The 17,255-nt window shown below is 41.7% G+C and overlaps 1 protein-coding gene across 2 annotated transcripts in view; it reads right to left on the reverse strand.

The window, feature by feature from the left end:
* DOK6 (docking protein 6) overlaps nt 1–17,255 on the reverse strand; it is a 1,023,171-nt gene that overhangs the window by 216,364 nt on the left and 789,552 nt on the right. For both annotated transcript variants that reach the window (XM_077270110.1, XM_077270111.1), the window contains one exon: nt 8,180–8,253. In XM_077270110.1, coding sequence (XP_077126225.1) covers nt 8,180–8,253 — 74 coding nt within the window. The remainder of the gene's footprint in view (nt 1–8,179; nt 8,254–17,255) is intronic.

Consider the following 17,255-nt stretch of genomic DNA (forward strand, 5'->3'; position numbering starts at 1 on the left):
TTGCCTTCATGTGACTATGGTTGCTCAAATATTTCGGCATTGACACATGAGATCTCCCCTTGCCCTGCTTCAAGTGTACTGGGTGAGAGGCCTGAATCCATAAATGGAAAAGTGAACAGTGTGGGATCAGTTGTCTCCGAGCACTCAGCATGGTGGGAGGAAGTCGATCAGGGTGAGGAATATGCGGTCCATACTCACAGCTACTGATACTTGACCATATGGAAGACAGGGCGCTAGTGGTGGCAAAATGACTGGAAGCATTATCCGCTATCCAACCAACAACCTTTTGACGCTGCTCTGGGTTCAATAGTGGTGTTCTGCAGTCCCCTAGGACACGGCCACAGCTTCTGCAAGCATCATCACCATCACCATAATGTCCATTTTAAATGGAGGACAATATTTATCACGTTCACTACAAATAGCTGAATTTTGAGCTCACTTATATGTGATCAGTGTGACAGACAAACCACAGTTTTAAATAGATGGATTTTTAGTGCTGTAATATGGAAAGGATCTAGCTGTATTCTGCAATGCCAACAAGCAAATGGAGCAGAAAAACGGTGTTCTCTGGATTGCTTTTTAAGCAAATAATCAGGATTAAGATAGAAAAAAGTATTCCTGACCCCTGATACCTGGGGCTATGTCTAGAAAAATCTGTAAAAGCAGGGTTAATGTAGATAAATGCAAATTCTTACACATGGGCCAAGTAAATAAAATGTACAATTATTTTCTAAGTTGTAAAACACTGGGTAAATATGTCAGTTAAAAGAGCTGGATATGTGTATGGATAGGAAACTCAAATTTATTAACAAGAACCAAGGCAAATAAAATAATTGGATGCATTAAAAGAGATGTATATGCTCATGACCACAGTATAGTTTTACCGCTATACAAGTCACTAGTCAGACCACATTTAGAATACTATGCAAAATTTTTGGCTCCATTAAATAAGAAGGACATTAAGGGAATGGGTTGACTGCAGCTCACCCCAAACCATCTCGATTGGGTTCAGGTCAGATGACTGTGGAGGCCAGGTCATCTGGCGTAGCACCCCATCACTCTCCTTCTTGGTCAAATAGCCCTTACACAGCCTGGAGGTGTGTTTGGGGTCATTGTCCTGTTGAAAAATAAATGATGGTCCAACTAAACGCAAACCGGATGGAATAGCATGCCGTTGCAAGATGCTGTGGTAGCCATGCTGGTTTAGTATGCCTTCAATTTTGAATAAATCCCCAACAGTGTCACCAGCAAAGCACCCCCACATCATCACACCTCCTCCTCCATGCTTCACGGTGGGAACCAGGCATGTAGAGTTCATCCGTGCACCTTTTCTGCATTGCACAAAGGCACGGTGGTTGCAACCAAAGATCTCAAATTTGGACTCAACAGACCAAAGCACTGATTTCCACTGGTCTAATGTCCATTCCTTGTGTTCTTTTGCCCAAACAAGTCTCTTCTGCTTGTTGCCTATCCTTAGCAGTGGTTTCCTAGCAGCTATTTTACCATGCAGGCCTGCTGCACAAAGTCTCCTCCTAACAGTAGTTGTAGAGATGTGTCTGCTGCTAGAACTCTGTGTGGCATTGACCTGGTCTCTAATCTAAGCTGCTGTTAACCTGCGATTTCTGAGGCTGGTGACTTGGATAAACTTATCCTCAGAAGCAGAGGTGACTCTTGGTCTTCCTTTCCTGGGGCGGTCCTCATGTGAGCCAGTTTCTTTGTAGCGCTTGATGGTTTTTGCAACTGCACTTGGGGACACTTTCAAAGTTTTCCCAATTGTTCGGACTGACTGACCTTCATTTCTTGTAATGATGGCGACTCGTTTTTCTTTCCTTAGCTGCTTTTTTCTTGCCATAATACAAATTCTAACAGTCTATTCAGTAGGACTATCAGCTGTGTATCCACCAGACGTCAGCTCAACACAACTGATGGTCCCAACCCTATCTATAAGGCAAGAGATCCCACTTATTAAACCTGACAGGACACACCTGTGAAGTGAAAACCATTTCCGATAACTACCTTTTGAAGCTCATCAAGAGAATGCCAAGAGTGTGCAAAACAGTTATCAAAGCAAAAGGTGGCTACTTTGAAGAACTTAGAATATAAGACATATTTTCAGTTGTTTCACACTTTTTTGTTAAGTATATAATTCCACATGTGTTAATTCATGGTTGTGTTGCCTTCAGTGTGAATTTCACATCTATAATGGATTACAGGGTTTTCAAACTGCAGAACTCATGTAATTTTAACCCAAAACAATCTTTATTATTAAAAGGAAAGGCAAACAATGCCACCACACAGTGACCAAAACAAAACAAAACCAAAATGTGTTCCACCCAGTTAAAATCTATGGGATATTCCTAGCAATCCCTGAACAAGGTCCTAGATGATGCCTGCCTACCAGCGGAGGTTGACACCCTAGGGGGGACGTATTGGCGCCCCCGCTCCAACGATGACTGACCCTAGGGGCCCTAGTACACCCTACACCACTGGTGAAACCCTCTACCCTCTGTCCATTTTCTTGGGAAACAAGGACATCAATATATCGAGCTTCCTGATGAGCCTAGGCAGGCAAAACGCATTGAGGCGTTAACATTGAAGGACAGATGGTGTAGGAAGTCTGGCATGATGCAGATGAGTATCAATGGTTCTCATAGGCGTGTTGGCTGCTAAAACACCATTACTGTGTATATAGATATCAAGTCTGCGTTGGATGCCTTTCATGGTCTTATTGGGTTCATCAACCATGATACATGTGGTATCCGGACTGTGCAGGTATATACACAGGGTATTTATGTACTAGAGCATCGGTCTGAAAATTGCAGGTAACCCTGGATTCGTAGGACCTGAGGTACTAATGGAATTTTTGGGGTGGTGTTTAACCCCTGTTATGGTAGGGGTGTACGTTTATTAAGCAGCCACCGTAAGTAGTTACCAATATCTGCTGATATCTTATATCTATTACACCGGTCTGGTCCTGTTGTGCTCAGATTGTTTTTATATATTTCTTTGGGTGCTAGCTTTCCCTAGGACAGCATCTGTTTGTCTAGACGTAGTGGTCCTTTAGCACATGGGCAGAGGGTTTCACCAGTGGTGTAGGGTGTACTAGAGCCCCTAGGGTCAGTCATTGTTGGAGCGGGGGTGCCAATACGTCCCCCCTAGGGTGTCAACCTCCGCTGGTAGGCAGGCATCATCTAGGACCTTGTTCAGGGATTGCTAGGAATATCCCATAGATTTTAACTGGGTGGAACACATTTTGGTTTTGTTTTAGTCACTGTGTGGTGGCATTGTTTGCCTTTCCTTTTAATAATAAAGATTGTTTTGGGTTAAAATTACATGAGTTCTTCAGTGTGAATTTACAATTTTCATATTCATGAAAATACAGAAAAATATTTAAATGAGAAGCTGTGTCCAAACTTTTGGTCTGTACTGTATATGAATGGACATTACAGACATTTTCCTTAAGAACTTACAGTCAGGCAAGCAACAATTCCAAAGGGTCATCCTCTACGTCTAAAGGAAAGATCGTTTAGTCATCATCACTAGGGTTGAGCGACTTTCATTTTTATAGAATCGGGTCGGGTTTCACGAAACCCGACTTTCTCAAAAGTCAGGTCGAGTGAAATCGGCCGATCCTATAAAAAAGTCGGGGTCGGCCGAAACACGAAACCCAATGCAGTGCAATGGGATACTATGTTTCCCAGGGTCTGAAGGAGAGGAAACTCTCCTTCAGGTCCTGGGATCCATATTAATGTGTAAAATAAAGAATCAAAATAAAAAATATTGATATACTCACCCTGGGACGCACCCTGGTACTAACTGGCAGCCTTCCTTCCTAAGAATGAGCGCGTGAATGACCTGCGGTGACGTCGCGGCTTGTGATTGGTCGTGTGAGCGGTCACATGGGCGGTCGCGACCAATCACAAGCCGCGACGTCATCTAAGGTCCTTCACGCGCTCATTCTTAGGAAGGAAGGCTGCCGAAAAGAAGCAGGGCGCGTCCGAGGGTGAGTATATTCCTATTAGGTATATACTCACCCTCGGACGCGCCCTGCTTCTTTCCAGCAGCCTTCCTTCCTAAGAATGAGCGCGTGAAGGACCTTAGATGACGTCGCGGCTTGTGATTGGTCGCGACCGCCCATGTGACCGCTCACGGGACCAATCACAAGCCGTGACATCACCGCAGGTCATTCACGCGCTCATTCTTAGGAAGGAAGGCTGCCATTTAGTACCAGGGCGCGTCCGAGGGTGAGTATATCAATATTTTTTATTTTGATTCTTTATTTTACACTTAAATATGGATTCCGATACCGATTCCCGATATCGCAAACATATCGGAACTCGGTATCGGAATTCCGATACCAGATTCAGAAGATCGCCGACCTCATGGCCGACCCCACACAGGGGTCGGGTCGGGTTTCATGAAACCCGACTTTGCCAAAAGTCGGCGACTTCTGAAAATGGCCGACCCATTTCGCTCAACCCTAGTCATCACATATGGCAATACTTTACTGTGCAAGCAGCGAGAATATGGAACTCTCTGCCGCATGATGATGATGCAATGGTTGATTCGCTAATAAGTTCAAGGAAGGCCTGGATGTTTTTCGGGAAAAATATATCATAGTCAGGTAATGGCTACGAGATTCATTGATGGGAAATTGATTTAGTGAGCTAATCTGATTGCCATACGTGGAGTGGGGAAAAATGTTTTCCACTAATATGGCAATCAATCTAGTTCACGGAGCTTTTGCTTTCCCTTGGATTAGCCTACTAAATTATATGTTGAACTTGGTCGACTTGTACTTTTTTTCAACCTTAAAAGTATGAAATCATGTAACTGGTGAAAAATCTCTCTTGCAATATCTCAACTTGCGAATATGATTATTTTTAATATCTTAGGTTGCCAATATGAATATTTTTTATATCTTAGGTTGCCAGTATGATCAGCTTAATCATTACTTGAATGCAGCACACTTCAATTTGAATTTGTAGTATGCACGTAATGCATTGCTGATCATAAAGATTGATTGTCTATAAAAAGTTTTGTGATACAGCATGCTTAAAAGAAACTTTTAGAAAAATATATCCTGCTTATTTACAGTTAAAGAACTTTCTTCATGAATAAAAGATATGTTGTTGTATATCTTATGATTAAATCACTGTTGCAGTGTATTATGTCTAGGGCTAAACTGTGGCAATGCAGTATGTGCGAACTAATGGCCAAGCAAAAATTACAATTTCCTGCGAATCTATATTCTGATAATTTCTCTATCCTTCACTAATATGTACTGTACATATGTTTAATTATCGTAAAGAAGTGCAAATACATTTCCATGCAAAAGCCTGGGCACTTCCTATCAAATCATGCGTTCTTTAAATATTCTATCAAATTTAGAAAAAACAAGTTATCTTAACTACTGCAGTGAACAAGCATTATTGTTATTTATTTCTTAACATTTCTAACATACAATTACTGTTTTTATGTTAATTCTGGTAGAAAACATTAAAATGTGGCATGTATAAATATTTGGCCATCTTTTATACTGATAGAATATTGCTATTATTCTTTAACCTCTGTCCCGACCAGCTGATTTTTAGTTTTAAATTTTTTCCTTCCTTTCTTTCAAGAGCCACGACTTTTTTATTTTTCTGACAACATAGCTGTATGAGGGCTTGTTTTTTTGCTGGACGGAAAATAAGGAAAACAATTCAGTGTGGTCAAACTGAAAATAACCCAATTCCGCAATTTTTTTTTGTTTTACTTTTATTGTGTTCATGGCTGTAATAATAACCCATTAACATGATTTTACAGGTCAGAACAATTAAAGAAATAGCAAACTTGTGTATATATATATATATATATATATATATATATATATATATATATATATATATATATATATATGTATTTTGTAATTTAATTGAAACGTTTTAGGGAAATTTGTAAGAAAAAAATGTTGCTTGCATTGTCATTTACTGACTTCTGTTGTGTTTTCTTTTTTACATCAGTGAAGCTGTATAATGGCTTGCCTTTTGCATGGTGAGCTGATGCTTTTTTGATATGATATTGGTGTAGAAATGTTGTTTTTCATTGCAAATTTTGGTGGCGCTTTGGTGAGTGAAAAAATGTAATTTTGGCATTTTGATTTTTTTCTCTTTATTGATTACTTTTTGGTCAATTAATTTTATATTTTAATAGATCTGACTTTTACGAATACAGATATACCAAATATGTTTATTTCTTAATTTCCTGTTTCATTTCTTTATTTTTAATGTGGGAAAAGAGGGCTGATATTAATTCTTAATTTTAGAAATTTGTTAGATTTTAAATCTTTCATTTTCCTTTTTTCTTTTTAAGAAAAACATTTTGGTCTTGCTTTTTTAAAGAAGTAGTGGGCGTCCGATGCTGACAGGAGATGTCGTTAATCAACATAACTTTAGGTGCAGAAGATACTAATTCATGGTGTGTACTGAGGACAACTATTTTACATATGCTGTAAAAAAATGTGTATAATTAAAAAAAAAAAAAAAGTTGGGAATTCAGTAAGACAGGTTTGATTTTAATAGGGGCTAAGTACCCTATAAATGCTGCTAAGCTGTTGTACAGCTTATGAGCATGTGAAACAAAAGCCATACAGCAGACATGTAGGAAAGGAAGGAGCAACAGGCGAATGGGGCCCTCCATTTTGCTGGCAATCCTTGCAAGCTGCACACTTGATTACTTGTGGGTGGTTAAAAATAGCATCAATCAAATGGATGGCTATTGGATGGCAATTTTTTTTAGAGACTTGCTATAAAAAGAAAAATGCAGTCATTTTTTCCAGTTTCCAAAAAGGAGTGAAAATAAGTGCATTATCAGTATGAGCTGTGTTCCTTGCTGGGGAAAGATTTTTCTCAGTAGACTCTTTTCGACTGCATGTCTGATCAGGAGATCCCTCTATGCTATCTGCGAAAGCCAATGCTTCCTCACTTATGGCAGCTCTACAACTACAAGTAGCTGAGCCTGCGACAGCAATTACATTATATAAAACATGATGGACCAAATATTTTATTTGCTTCTAATTCATCCTGATGCACATCATCAAACAGAGATGCCCCCCTGAACAGCCAGGTTCAGTTGTATCTGGATGGTAACTTTTCTGCAACAGGTACCTGGAGCTCTGACTGCATAGACTTCGGGGTCAACAGATTGGACCAGGGGAAAAAACTGGCCCAGTATGCCATGGGCATACTGTTTTGTCCAGCCTCAAGTGTACTGTCAGAAAAAGTAATCCTTACGTTTGTCAAAATGAACTAGGTGTGAGCTACACAGCAGACATCTCCTTGCCTGTTCCATTTTATTTTACTACACTGTCTGGGTGCTGCCAGTAGAAAGCCAGATAGCTACTCATCACCTGCCAATCCATTGTATTTTATACCTACACTGTACTACTACCATGAACAGTACCCTGTCAGGGTAAATAAACCTTAAACTATACTCAAAAAAGAGATAATTTTGAACAGCTTTTTAAAAAGCTATTCCATCTTCACTTTTCAAACAGCTAACCTGTGTCCGCTATCAAAAATTATTTCGTGGGTTGTAATAAAAACCATTATTTCTTAACAAACTTGTTGCTGCTCCCAAAAAATTACCGTTTTTCAACCACTACTTGTCAAAAAGAGATTGCAACTTCCTTATACATTACATGTCAATTGATCAAATGGTTGAATTTTGGGTTGGAGAACTTGAAGAGGTTAGCTACAGCCCAAGGAGACCTCAAAGTGTTACACAGTGTATAACCCATCTTTTCAGGGCAACTGAAGACTGCAGTACTTGCAATATACAGTGAATCGATTGTTTAAAAGAAAATTGGCAAATCTGGCGAATTTGAAATTATAAAGATTTGCTCATCTCTAAAAATCAACAGAATGCACACTTTTATATTGGAGTCTAAATTGTTGCATCTTGTGAGTACAAAGGAATGCTAAAGATATCAAATATTCTTCAGCATGCGCTACTCATCTTGTGCACTTCACCATTAACTACTCATTGACACAATATGCCATGTTGATAACACTGCTAAAACTCATGAAGGCTCCTCCCCATTGATTATATTTAGAATTTGAATAGCTTGGTCTTAATGCACTCCATTCAATTCACCATTATATAAATATAAATAAAACAATCCATTATATATAGGTACCTGCATCCCTGGCTTGATGTCATCAGTTCTTGACCATGAAACCAAGAAATCTGAAGAATCTCCCATCAGACATCCTAATGGCAGCAAATAAAATTGTTTTGTGAATGTCTCAGAAATTTCAGTTGTGTACACATTACGAGTATTAATCACTTTGATAAGCATTGTCGTACTGTCTCAGTCTAAGTATGAAGTTAAAGGAGTTGTGCAAGTAAATAAATTAGATGCTTTTATTTCATACTTCACAATAGTTGCTATAGAATTTTTGTATTTTAGAAACTCATTTTTGTGTATATTTTATTAATATGATCACTAGTGTAATTTTATTATTGTAATTATCACTGCCTTGCCATTGTTATTTCAACATCAATTTAGAAATATTTCTTAATAGTTATATTAATAGTATCTAATATCTATTACTCACATAGGAATTATTTGAGCATGATTTCTTCTGGGGCATGTATAAACTATATTATTTTTCACAATTAAAACCATAGAGTTGAACATATTATTTTTAGCTAATATGTTTTTTTCTCCTGATATGCATTTTTATTTTTCTGTACATGATTATGTGACTTGTCATCTCTACTGAATTTCTGTTATCTGTTAACAGCATTTAGAGATGCTTTACAGCAGCCACATTGGAGAGAAAAAGCAATAGACAGAATTTGACTTCAGTGAGCCAGTTTGCCAGGTAAAAACTTCTTTGGGAAATGTCTTTGTGAAGAAAGAGGGAGAAGAAGGGCTGTGACCAACCTCTATTGTGAATGGTGGATGCTGTTATCTACTTTATATACATATAGGTATCTGTCTTTCTTCTGCCAATGGTAATGAGTCTAAGTACTGAAAACTCATCTGTACAGAATTGGAAGTGTGAGCCTAATGCTAGGCTTATTGGCTAGTTTTTAATCTCAGCTGGACCACTACCTCTCCACAGAGATATATATTTTAGCCTGAGAGGATTCATGTTCCCATACAGATAAAGACTTTATTCTAAGAGAGGAAAGGCATTGTTTAGGTCCTGAAAACAAGAAGCGCTTTATCGTGGCTTCCAGGTACACATGAATTGGCCGATATATGCACTAAGCATTCTCAATTTTTCATATTTCTAATGCAGAAATGCAATTCAATTTTCATATTTCCTATTTGCATGTTATGGCGCTACAGAGTGATGCCTTTTTTGTTTGAGTATATATGAGTTGGTGACTCTAGGTTAGCACCTGTTCACACTTAGTTTATGTTTGGATGTGACGATAATTTTTTTGAAATTTGTAATCATTAGCCTTCTGAATGAGCACTCCGCCTTTTAGCCACGTGTGTTTTTAATCCCAGCAGGACCACTACCCCTCCACAGAGATGTAGATTTTAGTCTAAAGGTACCGTCACACTCAGCGACGCTGCAGCGTTGCAGACAACGAGCCGATCGCTGCAGCGTCGCTGTTTAGGTCGCTGGGGAGCTGTCACACAGACAGCTCTCTCCAGCGACCAACGATCAGGGGAACGACTTCGGCATCGTTGAAACTGTCTTCAACGATGCCGAAGTCCCCCTGCAGCACCTGGGTAACCAGGGTAAATATCGGGTTACTAAGCGCAGGGCCACGCTTAGTAACTTGATATTTACCCTGGTTACCATTGTAAAAGTAAAAAAAAAACCAGTACATACTCACCTTCTGATGTCTGTCACATCCCCCGGCCTGCTCAGAGCTTCCTGCACTGAATGTGTCAGCACCGGCAGTAAAGTAGAGCACAGCAGTGATGTCACCGCTGTGCTCTGCTTTACTGCCGGCGCTGATACATTCAGTGCAGGAAGTTCTCGGCAGCAGCGCGTAACCCTGTGGACGTCGGGGGACGTGACAGACATCAGAAGGTGAGTATGTACTGTTTTTTTTTTTACTTTTACAATGGTAACCAGGGTAAATATTGGGTTACTAAGTGTGGCCCTGCACTTAGTAACCCGATGTTTACCCTGGTTACAAGTGAACACATTGCTGTATCGGCGTCACACACGCCGATACAGCGATGACAGCGGGTGATCAAGCGACGAAATAAAGTTCTGAACTTCTAGCTCCGACCAGCGATATCACAGCGGGATCCAGATCGCTGCTGCATGTCAAACACAACGAGATCGCTGTCCAGGACGCTGCAACGTCACGGATCGTCATCGTTCTCGCTGCAAAGTCGCTTAGTGTGATGGTACCTTAAGAGAGGATTCATATTCCCATACAGATGAAGACTGAGTATCCACATACAGTAGGCAAACACTTGCAAAAATGATGCACGTCAGAGAGCACGTTCGCTCTGCCGGCATCTTTACAGTCCATGGCCCCTTCGGCCCATATGTACGGATCCCGTTTTGTGTGGGTTCGGATGTATGCCCTGACAGGACAAGTAAACGTGTCCCTAAACGCAATGTGAAAGAACCCTAAGGCACTAAACTTTCTGATTTATAGTTCACTATTATTGATGTGTGCTATGTGAGAGACTTATGATGATCTTTTGTAGTATGAATGACCCAAATACTGTTCTGACAAGGGGGTCTACTACTTTTTATATCCACCCAGTGCACTTCCAATAAACCTGAACTTTTATTTCCTATTATTTTTCATGTTTTTAGTGTCATCAAATGTTTTTCTATTCAGCTAAATGTAACACTTCAAGAAAAACTGTTCTTAACTTTACTTATTTCTTTCATGACAAGAGCAAGCGATAACAAAACAAGCAGAGAATAGTCATGGTATTAAAGAATAAATAAATGGACAATTCAGACAAAACAGAGCAAACTGCACCAAATCCCAAAAAAATCGCAGATGTTGCGGGCTAGACACATTTTTCTAACATTTGTGCCTTGCTACAGATACATTAGACTTATTTGTCATTATATAGGTGGCAATTACACCAATATTGAAATATGTAAAAATGGAAGAGATATTTAATATGTTTAGGAGTCAATTTTGAAGATTATTGAGGTGAGCATCAAAATTTGTAATACATAATAATTTTGTCACATGGCGTGTACTGAGTGCAATTTGGTAATTTCCAGTATTTTTGCTTAGAATTAGTCTCCTACTGAGATTTTGCCACTAATACAAAACTCTTAGGGCCCAATTCATTATTGCATTTGCGTTTGTCTTTTGTCAGTCTTTTAATACTTTGCGCCTTTTTGCAACATTTTCATCTTTGAATTTGAACCTTTTTGAAGTCTATTTTCTGTGTACTTTTTTCTTTTAGTTCAACAATGTGTGTGGAGTTAAAGGGGTATTCCCTTCTCCAAGGTCCTATCCACATATGTAGTAGGTGTAATAATAATAATAATAATAATATTAGCAAACACCTCCAATTAAAAATGTAGTATAGTTCTTCTTATTTGCTATGTCGCTTGCCCCATGTGCAGGTATCCATGGTTGTGACCAGTTATATAATGACAGTTAGTCAGTTAACTGATAGTGGTTTTGGAAGCTGTGCGGCGTAAAGTCCATTAGAAGCGCCCCTTACCACCTGCAAACCACTGGGTTGTGTGAACGCTTTAATGGGACGTTAAAACAACTCATTGGGACTTTTACCAGGACCTACAGGGACTGGGAGAAATTCTTGCCACACCTCCTGTTTGCCTATCGGGAGGTGCCCCAAGAATCCACGGGGTTCTCCCCGTTTGAACTGGTATACGGGAGGCGGGTAAGGGGACCCCTAGACTTAGTGCTAGAACACTGGGAAGGGGAGGGCATCATAGAAGGGGTACCTATTGTACCCTATGTGCTGGAATTCCGGGACCGCCTGGGAGCTGACCCAGGCTGTACGTGGGAACATGCAGGTGGCCCAGCGGCACCAGCGCGTATGGTACGATCAGAGGGCCAGAGAACGCACCTTGGAAATAGGACAGAAGGTCCTGGTGTTAGAGCCCACTAAGCAGAACAAGTTCCAAGCTGAATGGCAGGGGCCCTACCAAGTAGTGGGGAAAATAGCCAACACCATCTATAATGTCGCCGATTGTGATGACCCCAGGGTTATCCGCATGTTCCACGTGAATATGCTGAAGCCCTACCGGGAGCGCCCTGAAGAGGTAGTGGCCATCTGTGCATCTGAAGCAGAGGATTTAGCCGGACTTCCCTTGCCGGATGTCTTAGGGGAAAGGACTCACTCTAAAACATGGGACCCGGTACACTGGGGTGAAGACCTAGATCCCCGGAAGAGACAGCAGGCGGAGGCGTTGTTGAGGCAGCGACAGAGGATGTTTTGGGAGAGACCAGGTTACACTCACCTGGCACAACACAAGGTTGAGACCCAGGATCAGACCCCCCTGCTACAACCCCCCTTCCGTGTCCCTGAGTCTGTACGAGAAGGGATGCGACAAGAGATACAAGAGATGTTGCGTTTAGGGGTCATTGAAGAGTCAGATAGTCCCTGGGCATCCCCCATAGTGTTAGTGCCCAAGAACGATGGGACTACATGGTTTTGTGTAGACTATCGTAAGCTCAATGAGAAAACGTTGACGGATGCATATCCCATGCCACGTGTGGATGAGTTGTTAGACCGGCTGGCGGGGGCAAAGTATTTGACCACCATCGATCTATGCAAAGGCTACTGGCAGATTCCCCTTAGTCCTGATGCTATTCCCAAGTCGGCATTTGTCACCCCGTTCGGCTTATTCCAGTTTCGAGTTATGCCATTCAGGATGAAGACTGCCCCGGCGACCTTCCAGAGGCTGGCTGACTGGCTTCTAGATGGTCTCCAGGACTAAGCTTGTGCCTACCTGGATGACATTGCCATCTAGAGCGCAACATGGGAAGAGCATCTAAATCACCTAGAGACAGTATTGGACAGGATCCACAAGGCCGGAATCACCCTGAACCCAAACAAGTGTCACGTGGGCAAAGCAGAGGTTCAGTATTTAAAGCATTGGGTGGGAAGTGGGAAACAGCGACCAGAACCAGCCAAGATTGAGGCCATAGCCAAATGGCCCACCCTACGCACTAAAACCCAGGTCATGGCGTTTCTAGGGACAGCGGGGTATTACAGGAAATTCGTTCCCAATTACAGCAGCGTAGCCAAACCCCTCACTGATCTGACCCATAAGGACCAACCCCGCCAGGTAACCTGGACCCCAGAGTGTGAGGAAGCCTTCCACCAGCTAAAGGATGCCCTCACCAATACCCCTGTATTGGCCGCACTCGATCCAACTGAGCGTTTCCTTGTTCACACAGACGCTTCTATGTTTGGAGGGCAGTACTGAGCCAAGTTGGGCCGGACGGCCAAGAACACCCAGTAGCTTACCTGAGTTGGGAACTACTGCCCCGTGAAGTAAGCTATGCAGTCATCGAGAAGGAGTGCCTGGCGGTAGTATGGGCACTCAAAAAGTTGCAACCATATTTGTATGGACGACAGTTTTCCCTCCTAATGGACCATAATCCCCTAGTCTCCGGAGACAACACCAGATTACTGCGGTGGAGTTTAGCCCTGCAACCTCTGGACTTCACCATCCACTACAGACCCGGCAAACAAAACGGTAACACCGATGGACTAAGTCGACAAACGGAACTTGTACCAGCCCCATAAACTTCGGTCATCCGCAATCCGATCCGTTAAGGACCAGACTGTGTATGCTGATCGCCTCACTGAAAAGGGGGAGCCATGTTACGGAACCCCTCAGCACCCAGATTATGTTGTGCAGTATATGTATGTATAATAGGTTCCATGTGAGAGGCATGTCCCTAATGCATCAGCCCACAGGCTGCACCCCTGGGCAGAGGGGACAAGATATCCCCCTTCTGACCTCTCTCACCTTTGTAATTCCCACAGTAAATATCGGCAGGCTCCGGCCCCCTGTGGCTGTGGCCTGCCCTCTGTACCTGTGTGATATACAGGTCCTTCTCAAAAAATTAGCATATAGTGTTAAATTTCATTATTTACCATAATGTAATGATTACAATTAAACTTTCATATATTATAGATTCATTATCCACCAACTGAAATTTGTCAGGTCTTTTATTGTTTTAATACTGATGATTTTGGCCTACAGCTCCTGATAACCCAAAAAACCTGTCTCAATAAATTAGCATATTTCAACCGTCCAATCAAATAAAAGTGTTTTTTAATAACAAACAAAAAAACCATCAAATAATAATGTTCATTTATGCACTCAATACTTGGTCGGGAATCCTTTGGCAGAAATGACTGCTTCAATGCGGCGTGGCATGGAGGCAATCAGCCTGTGACACTGCTGAGATGTTATGGAGGCCCAGGATGCTTCAATAGCGGCCTTAAGCTCATCCAGAGTGTTGGGTCTTGCGTCTCTCAACTTTCTCTTCACAATATCCCACAGATTCTCTATGGGGTTCAGGTCAGGAGAGTTGGCAGGCCAATTGAGCACAGTAATACCATGGTCAGTAAACCATTTACCAGTGGTTTTGGCACTGTGAGCAGGTGCCAGGAAGCATGAAGTGCTCCAAAATCTCCTGATAGCTAGCTGCATTGACCCTGCCCTTGATGAAACACAGTGGACCAACACCAGCAGCTGACATGGCACCCCACACCATCACTGACTGGGTACTTGACACTGGACTTCAGGCATTTTGGCATTTCCTTCTCCCCAGTCTTCCTCCAGACTCTGGCACCTTGATTTCCGAATGACATGCAAAATTTGCTTTCATCAGAAAAAAGTACTTGGGACCACTTAGCAACAGTCCAGTGCTGCTTCTCTGTAGCCCAGGTCAGGCGCTTCTGCCGCTGTTTATGGTTCAAAAGTGGCTTTACCTGGGGAATGCGGCACCTGTAGCCCATTTCCTGCACACGCCTGTGCACGGTGGCTCTGGATGTTTCCACACCAGACTCAGTCCACTGCTTCCTCAGGTTCCCCAAGGTCTGGAATCGGTCCTTCTCCACAATCTTCCTCAGGGTCCGGTCACCTCTTCTCGTTGTACAGCGTTTTCTGCCACATTGTTTCCTTCCAACAGACTTACCATTGAGGTGCCTTGATACAGCACTCTGGGAACAGCCTATTTGTTGAGAAATTTCTTTCTGGGTCTTACCCTCTTGCTTGAGGGTGTCAATGATGGCCTTCTTGACATCTGTCAGGTCGCTAGTCTTACCCATGATGGGGGTTTTGAGTAATGAACCAGGCAGGGAGTTTTTAAAAGCCTCAGGTATCTTTTGCATGTGTTTAGAGTTAATTAGTGGATTCAGAAGATTAGGGTAATAGGTCGTTTAGAGAACCTTTTCTTGATATGCTAATTTATTGAGACAGGTTTTTTGGGTTATCAGGAGTTGTAGGCCAAAATCATCAGTATTAAAACAATAAAAGACCTGACAAATTTCAGTTGGTGGATAATGAATCTATAATATATGAAAGTTTAATTGTAATCATTACATTATGGTAAATAATGAAATTTAACACTATATGCTAATTTTTTGAGAAGGACCTGTATATTCTGTGTCCTGTGAGTAAAGTGTTGTCATACTGGAAATACGTGGAGAAGCAGTGATATTTTATATGCGCCCATGTAATCAAGGAATTCCAGCCAGCATCCTTCATTCAGACTCCAGCTAAAGCAGAGTGGACCTCCTGAAACACGGGGTGGTACTAAAGAGGTACTCCAGCACGGAAGACCCCATTACACCATACCATAGAGCAACCAGTCAAAAAGATAATGGACATTTTGACATTGATGACTTGGTTACTTAGCCAGAATGCCACACTGCTCCAATGACTTGGAATATTCTCACGCTGCGACCGATGATGTCGGTAAGGTTAAAGCCGTTCACAGCTGGCAGATCACGTTATGGTTTCTGTGAAAACTGCCAACTTTGACAAGTGGTAGCAGCCAGGATCTCATGCTACTCTCATTGTGTTCTGGTGGCAGTGGTGAGTGGTCACTGATGTCACCGCTCATCACTGCCTCCTGATGAGGATCATCGTGGGACCGCCTTATTATGGATTTATGGCAGACCCTTATGGATTACTTTTATTTTTAGCAATAAATGGGTAAAAGAGGTAGGTATAAGATAAGGTATAAGTAAGTGTGAAAACTGTCATCACACATACTGGAGAGACTGATGTTTGAAGGGGCCTAATGGCTCTGTCTGACCATGCCGGAACATGGTCTGATCATACCACAGTTCCTGGGCAAAAGAGAGTATACAAACAGGACAGCAAAGGATCGCAGCTGATTCTTTCTGTGAGGTAAAACATTTCACTGCTTGTTTAAAAACAGGAAGTGAAATACAGGGTGGGCCATTTCTATGGATACACTTAAAATGGGAATGGTTGGTGATATCAACTTCCTGTTCATGGCACATTAGTATATTAAAGGAGGAAAACTTTTCAAGATGGGTGGTGACCATGGCGGTCATTTTCAATTCAGCCATTTTGGATCAAACTTTATTTTTTCCAATGGGGAGAGGGTCATGTGACACATCCTACTTATTGAGAATTTCACAAGAAAAACAATGGTGTGCTTGGTTTTAACATAACTTTATTCTTTCATGAATTATTTACAAGTTTATGACCACTTATAAAATGAGTTCAAAGCGCTGCCCATTGTGTTTGATTGTCAATGCAACCCTCTTCTCCCACTCTTGACACACTGATAGCAGCACCACAGAAGAAATGCTAGCACAGGCTTCCAGTATCCATTGTTTCAGATGCTGCACATATTGTGCACCATATTATGGGTGTCAGATCCGAGCATTCCTACATGAACAGTTTCCTGGAAAGTGAATTGTTCATCGTGGGTCAGTTGAATGGCCACCAAGGTCTCCTGATCTGACCCCCTTAGACTTTTATCTTTGGGGTCATCTGAAGGCAATTGTCTATGCTGTGAAAATACAAGATGTGCAGCACCTGAATCAACGGATACTGGAAGCCTGTGCTAGCATTTCTTCTGTGTTGTTGCTATCAGTGTGTCAAGAGTAGGAGAAGAGGGTTGCATTGACAATCCAACACAATGGGCAGCACTTTGAACACATTTTATAAGTGGTCATAAACTTCTAAATAACTCATGAAAGAATAAAGTACATTAAAACCAAGCACGCCATTGTTTTTCTTGTGAAATTCTCAATAAGTCTGATGTGTCACATGACCCTTTTC

Source organism: Ranitomeya variabilis, chromosome 6 (genome assembly GCF_051348905.1).
Source record: "Ranitomeya variabilis isolate aRanVar5 chromosome 6, aRanVar5.hap1, whole genome shotgun sequence".
NCBI lineage: Eukaryota > Metazoa > Chordata > Amphibia > Anura > Dendrobatidae > Ranitomeya > Ranitomeya variabilis.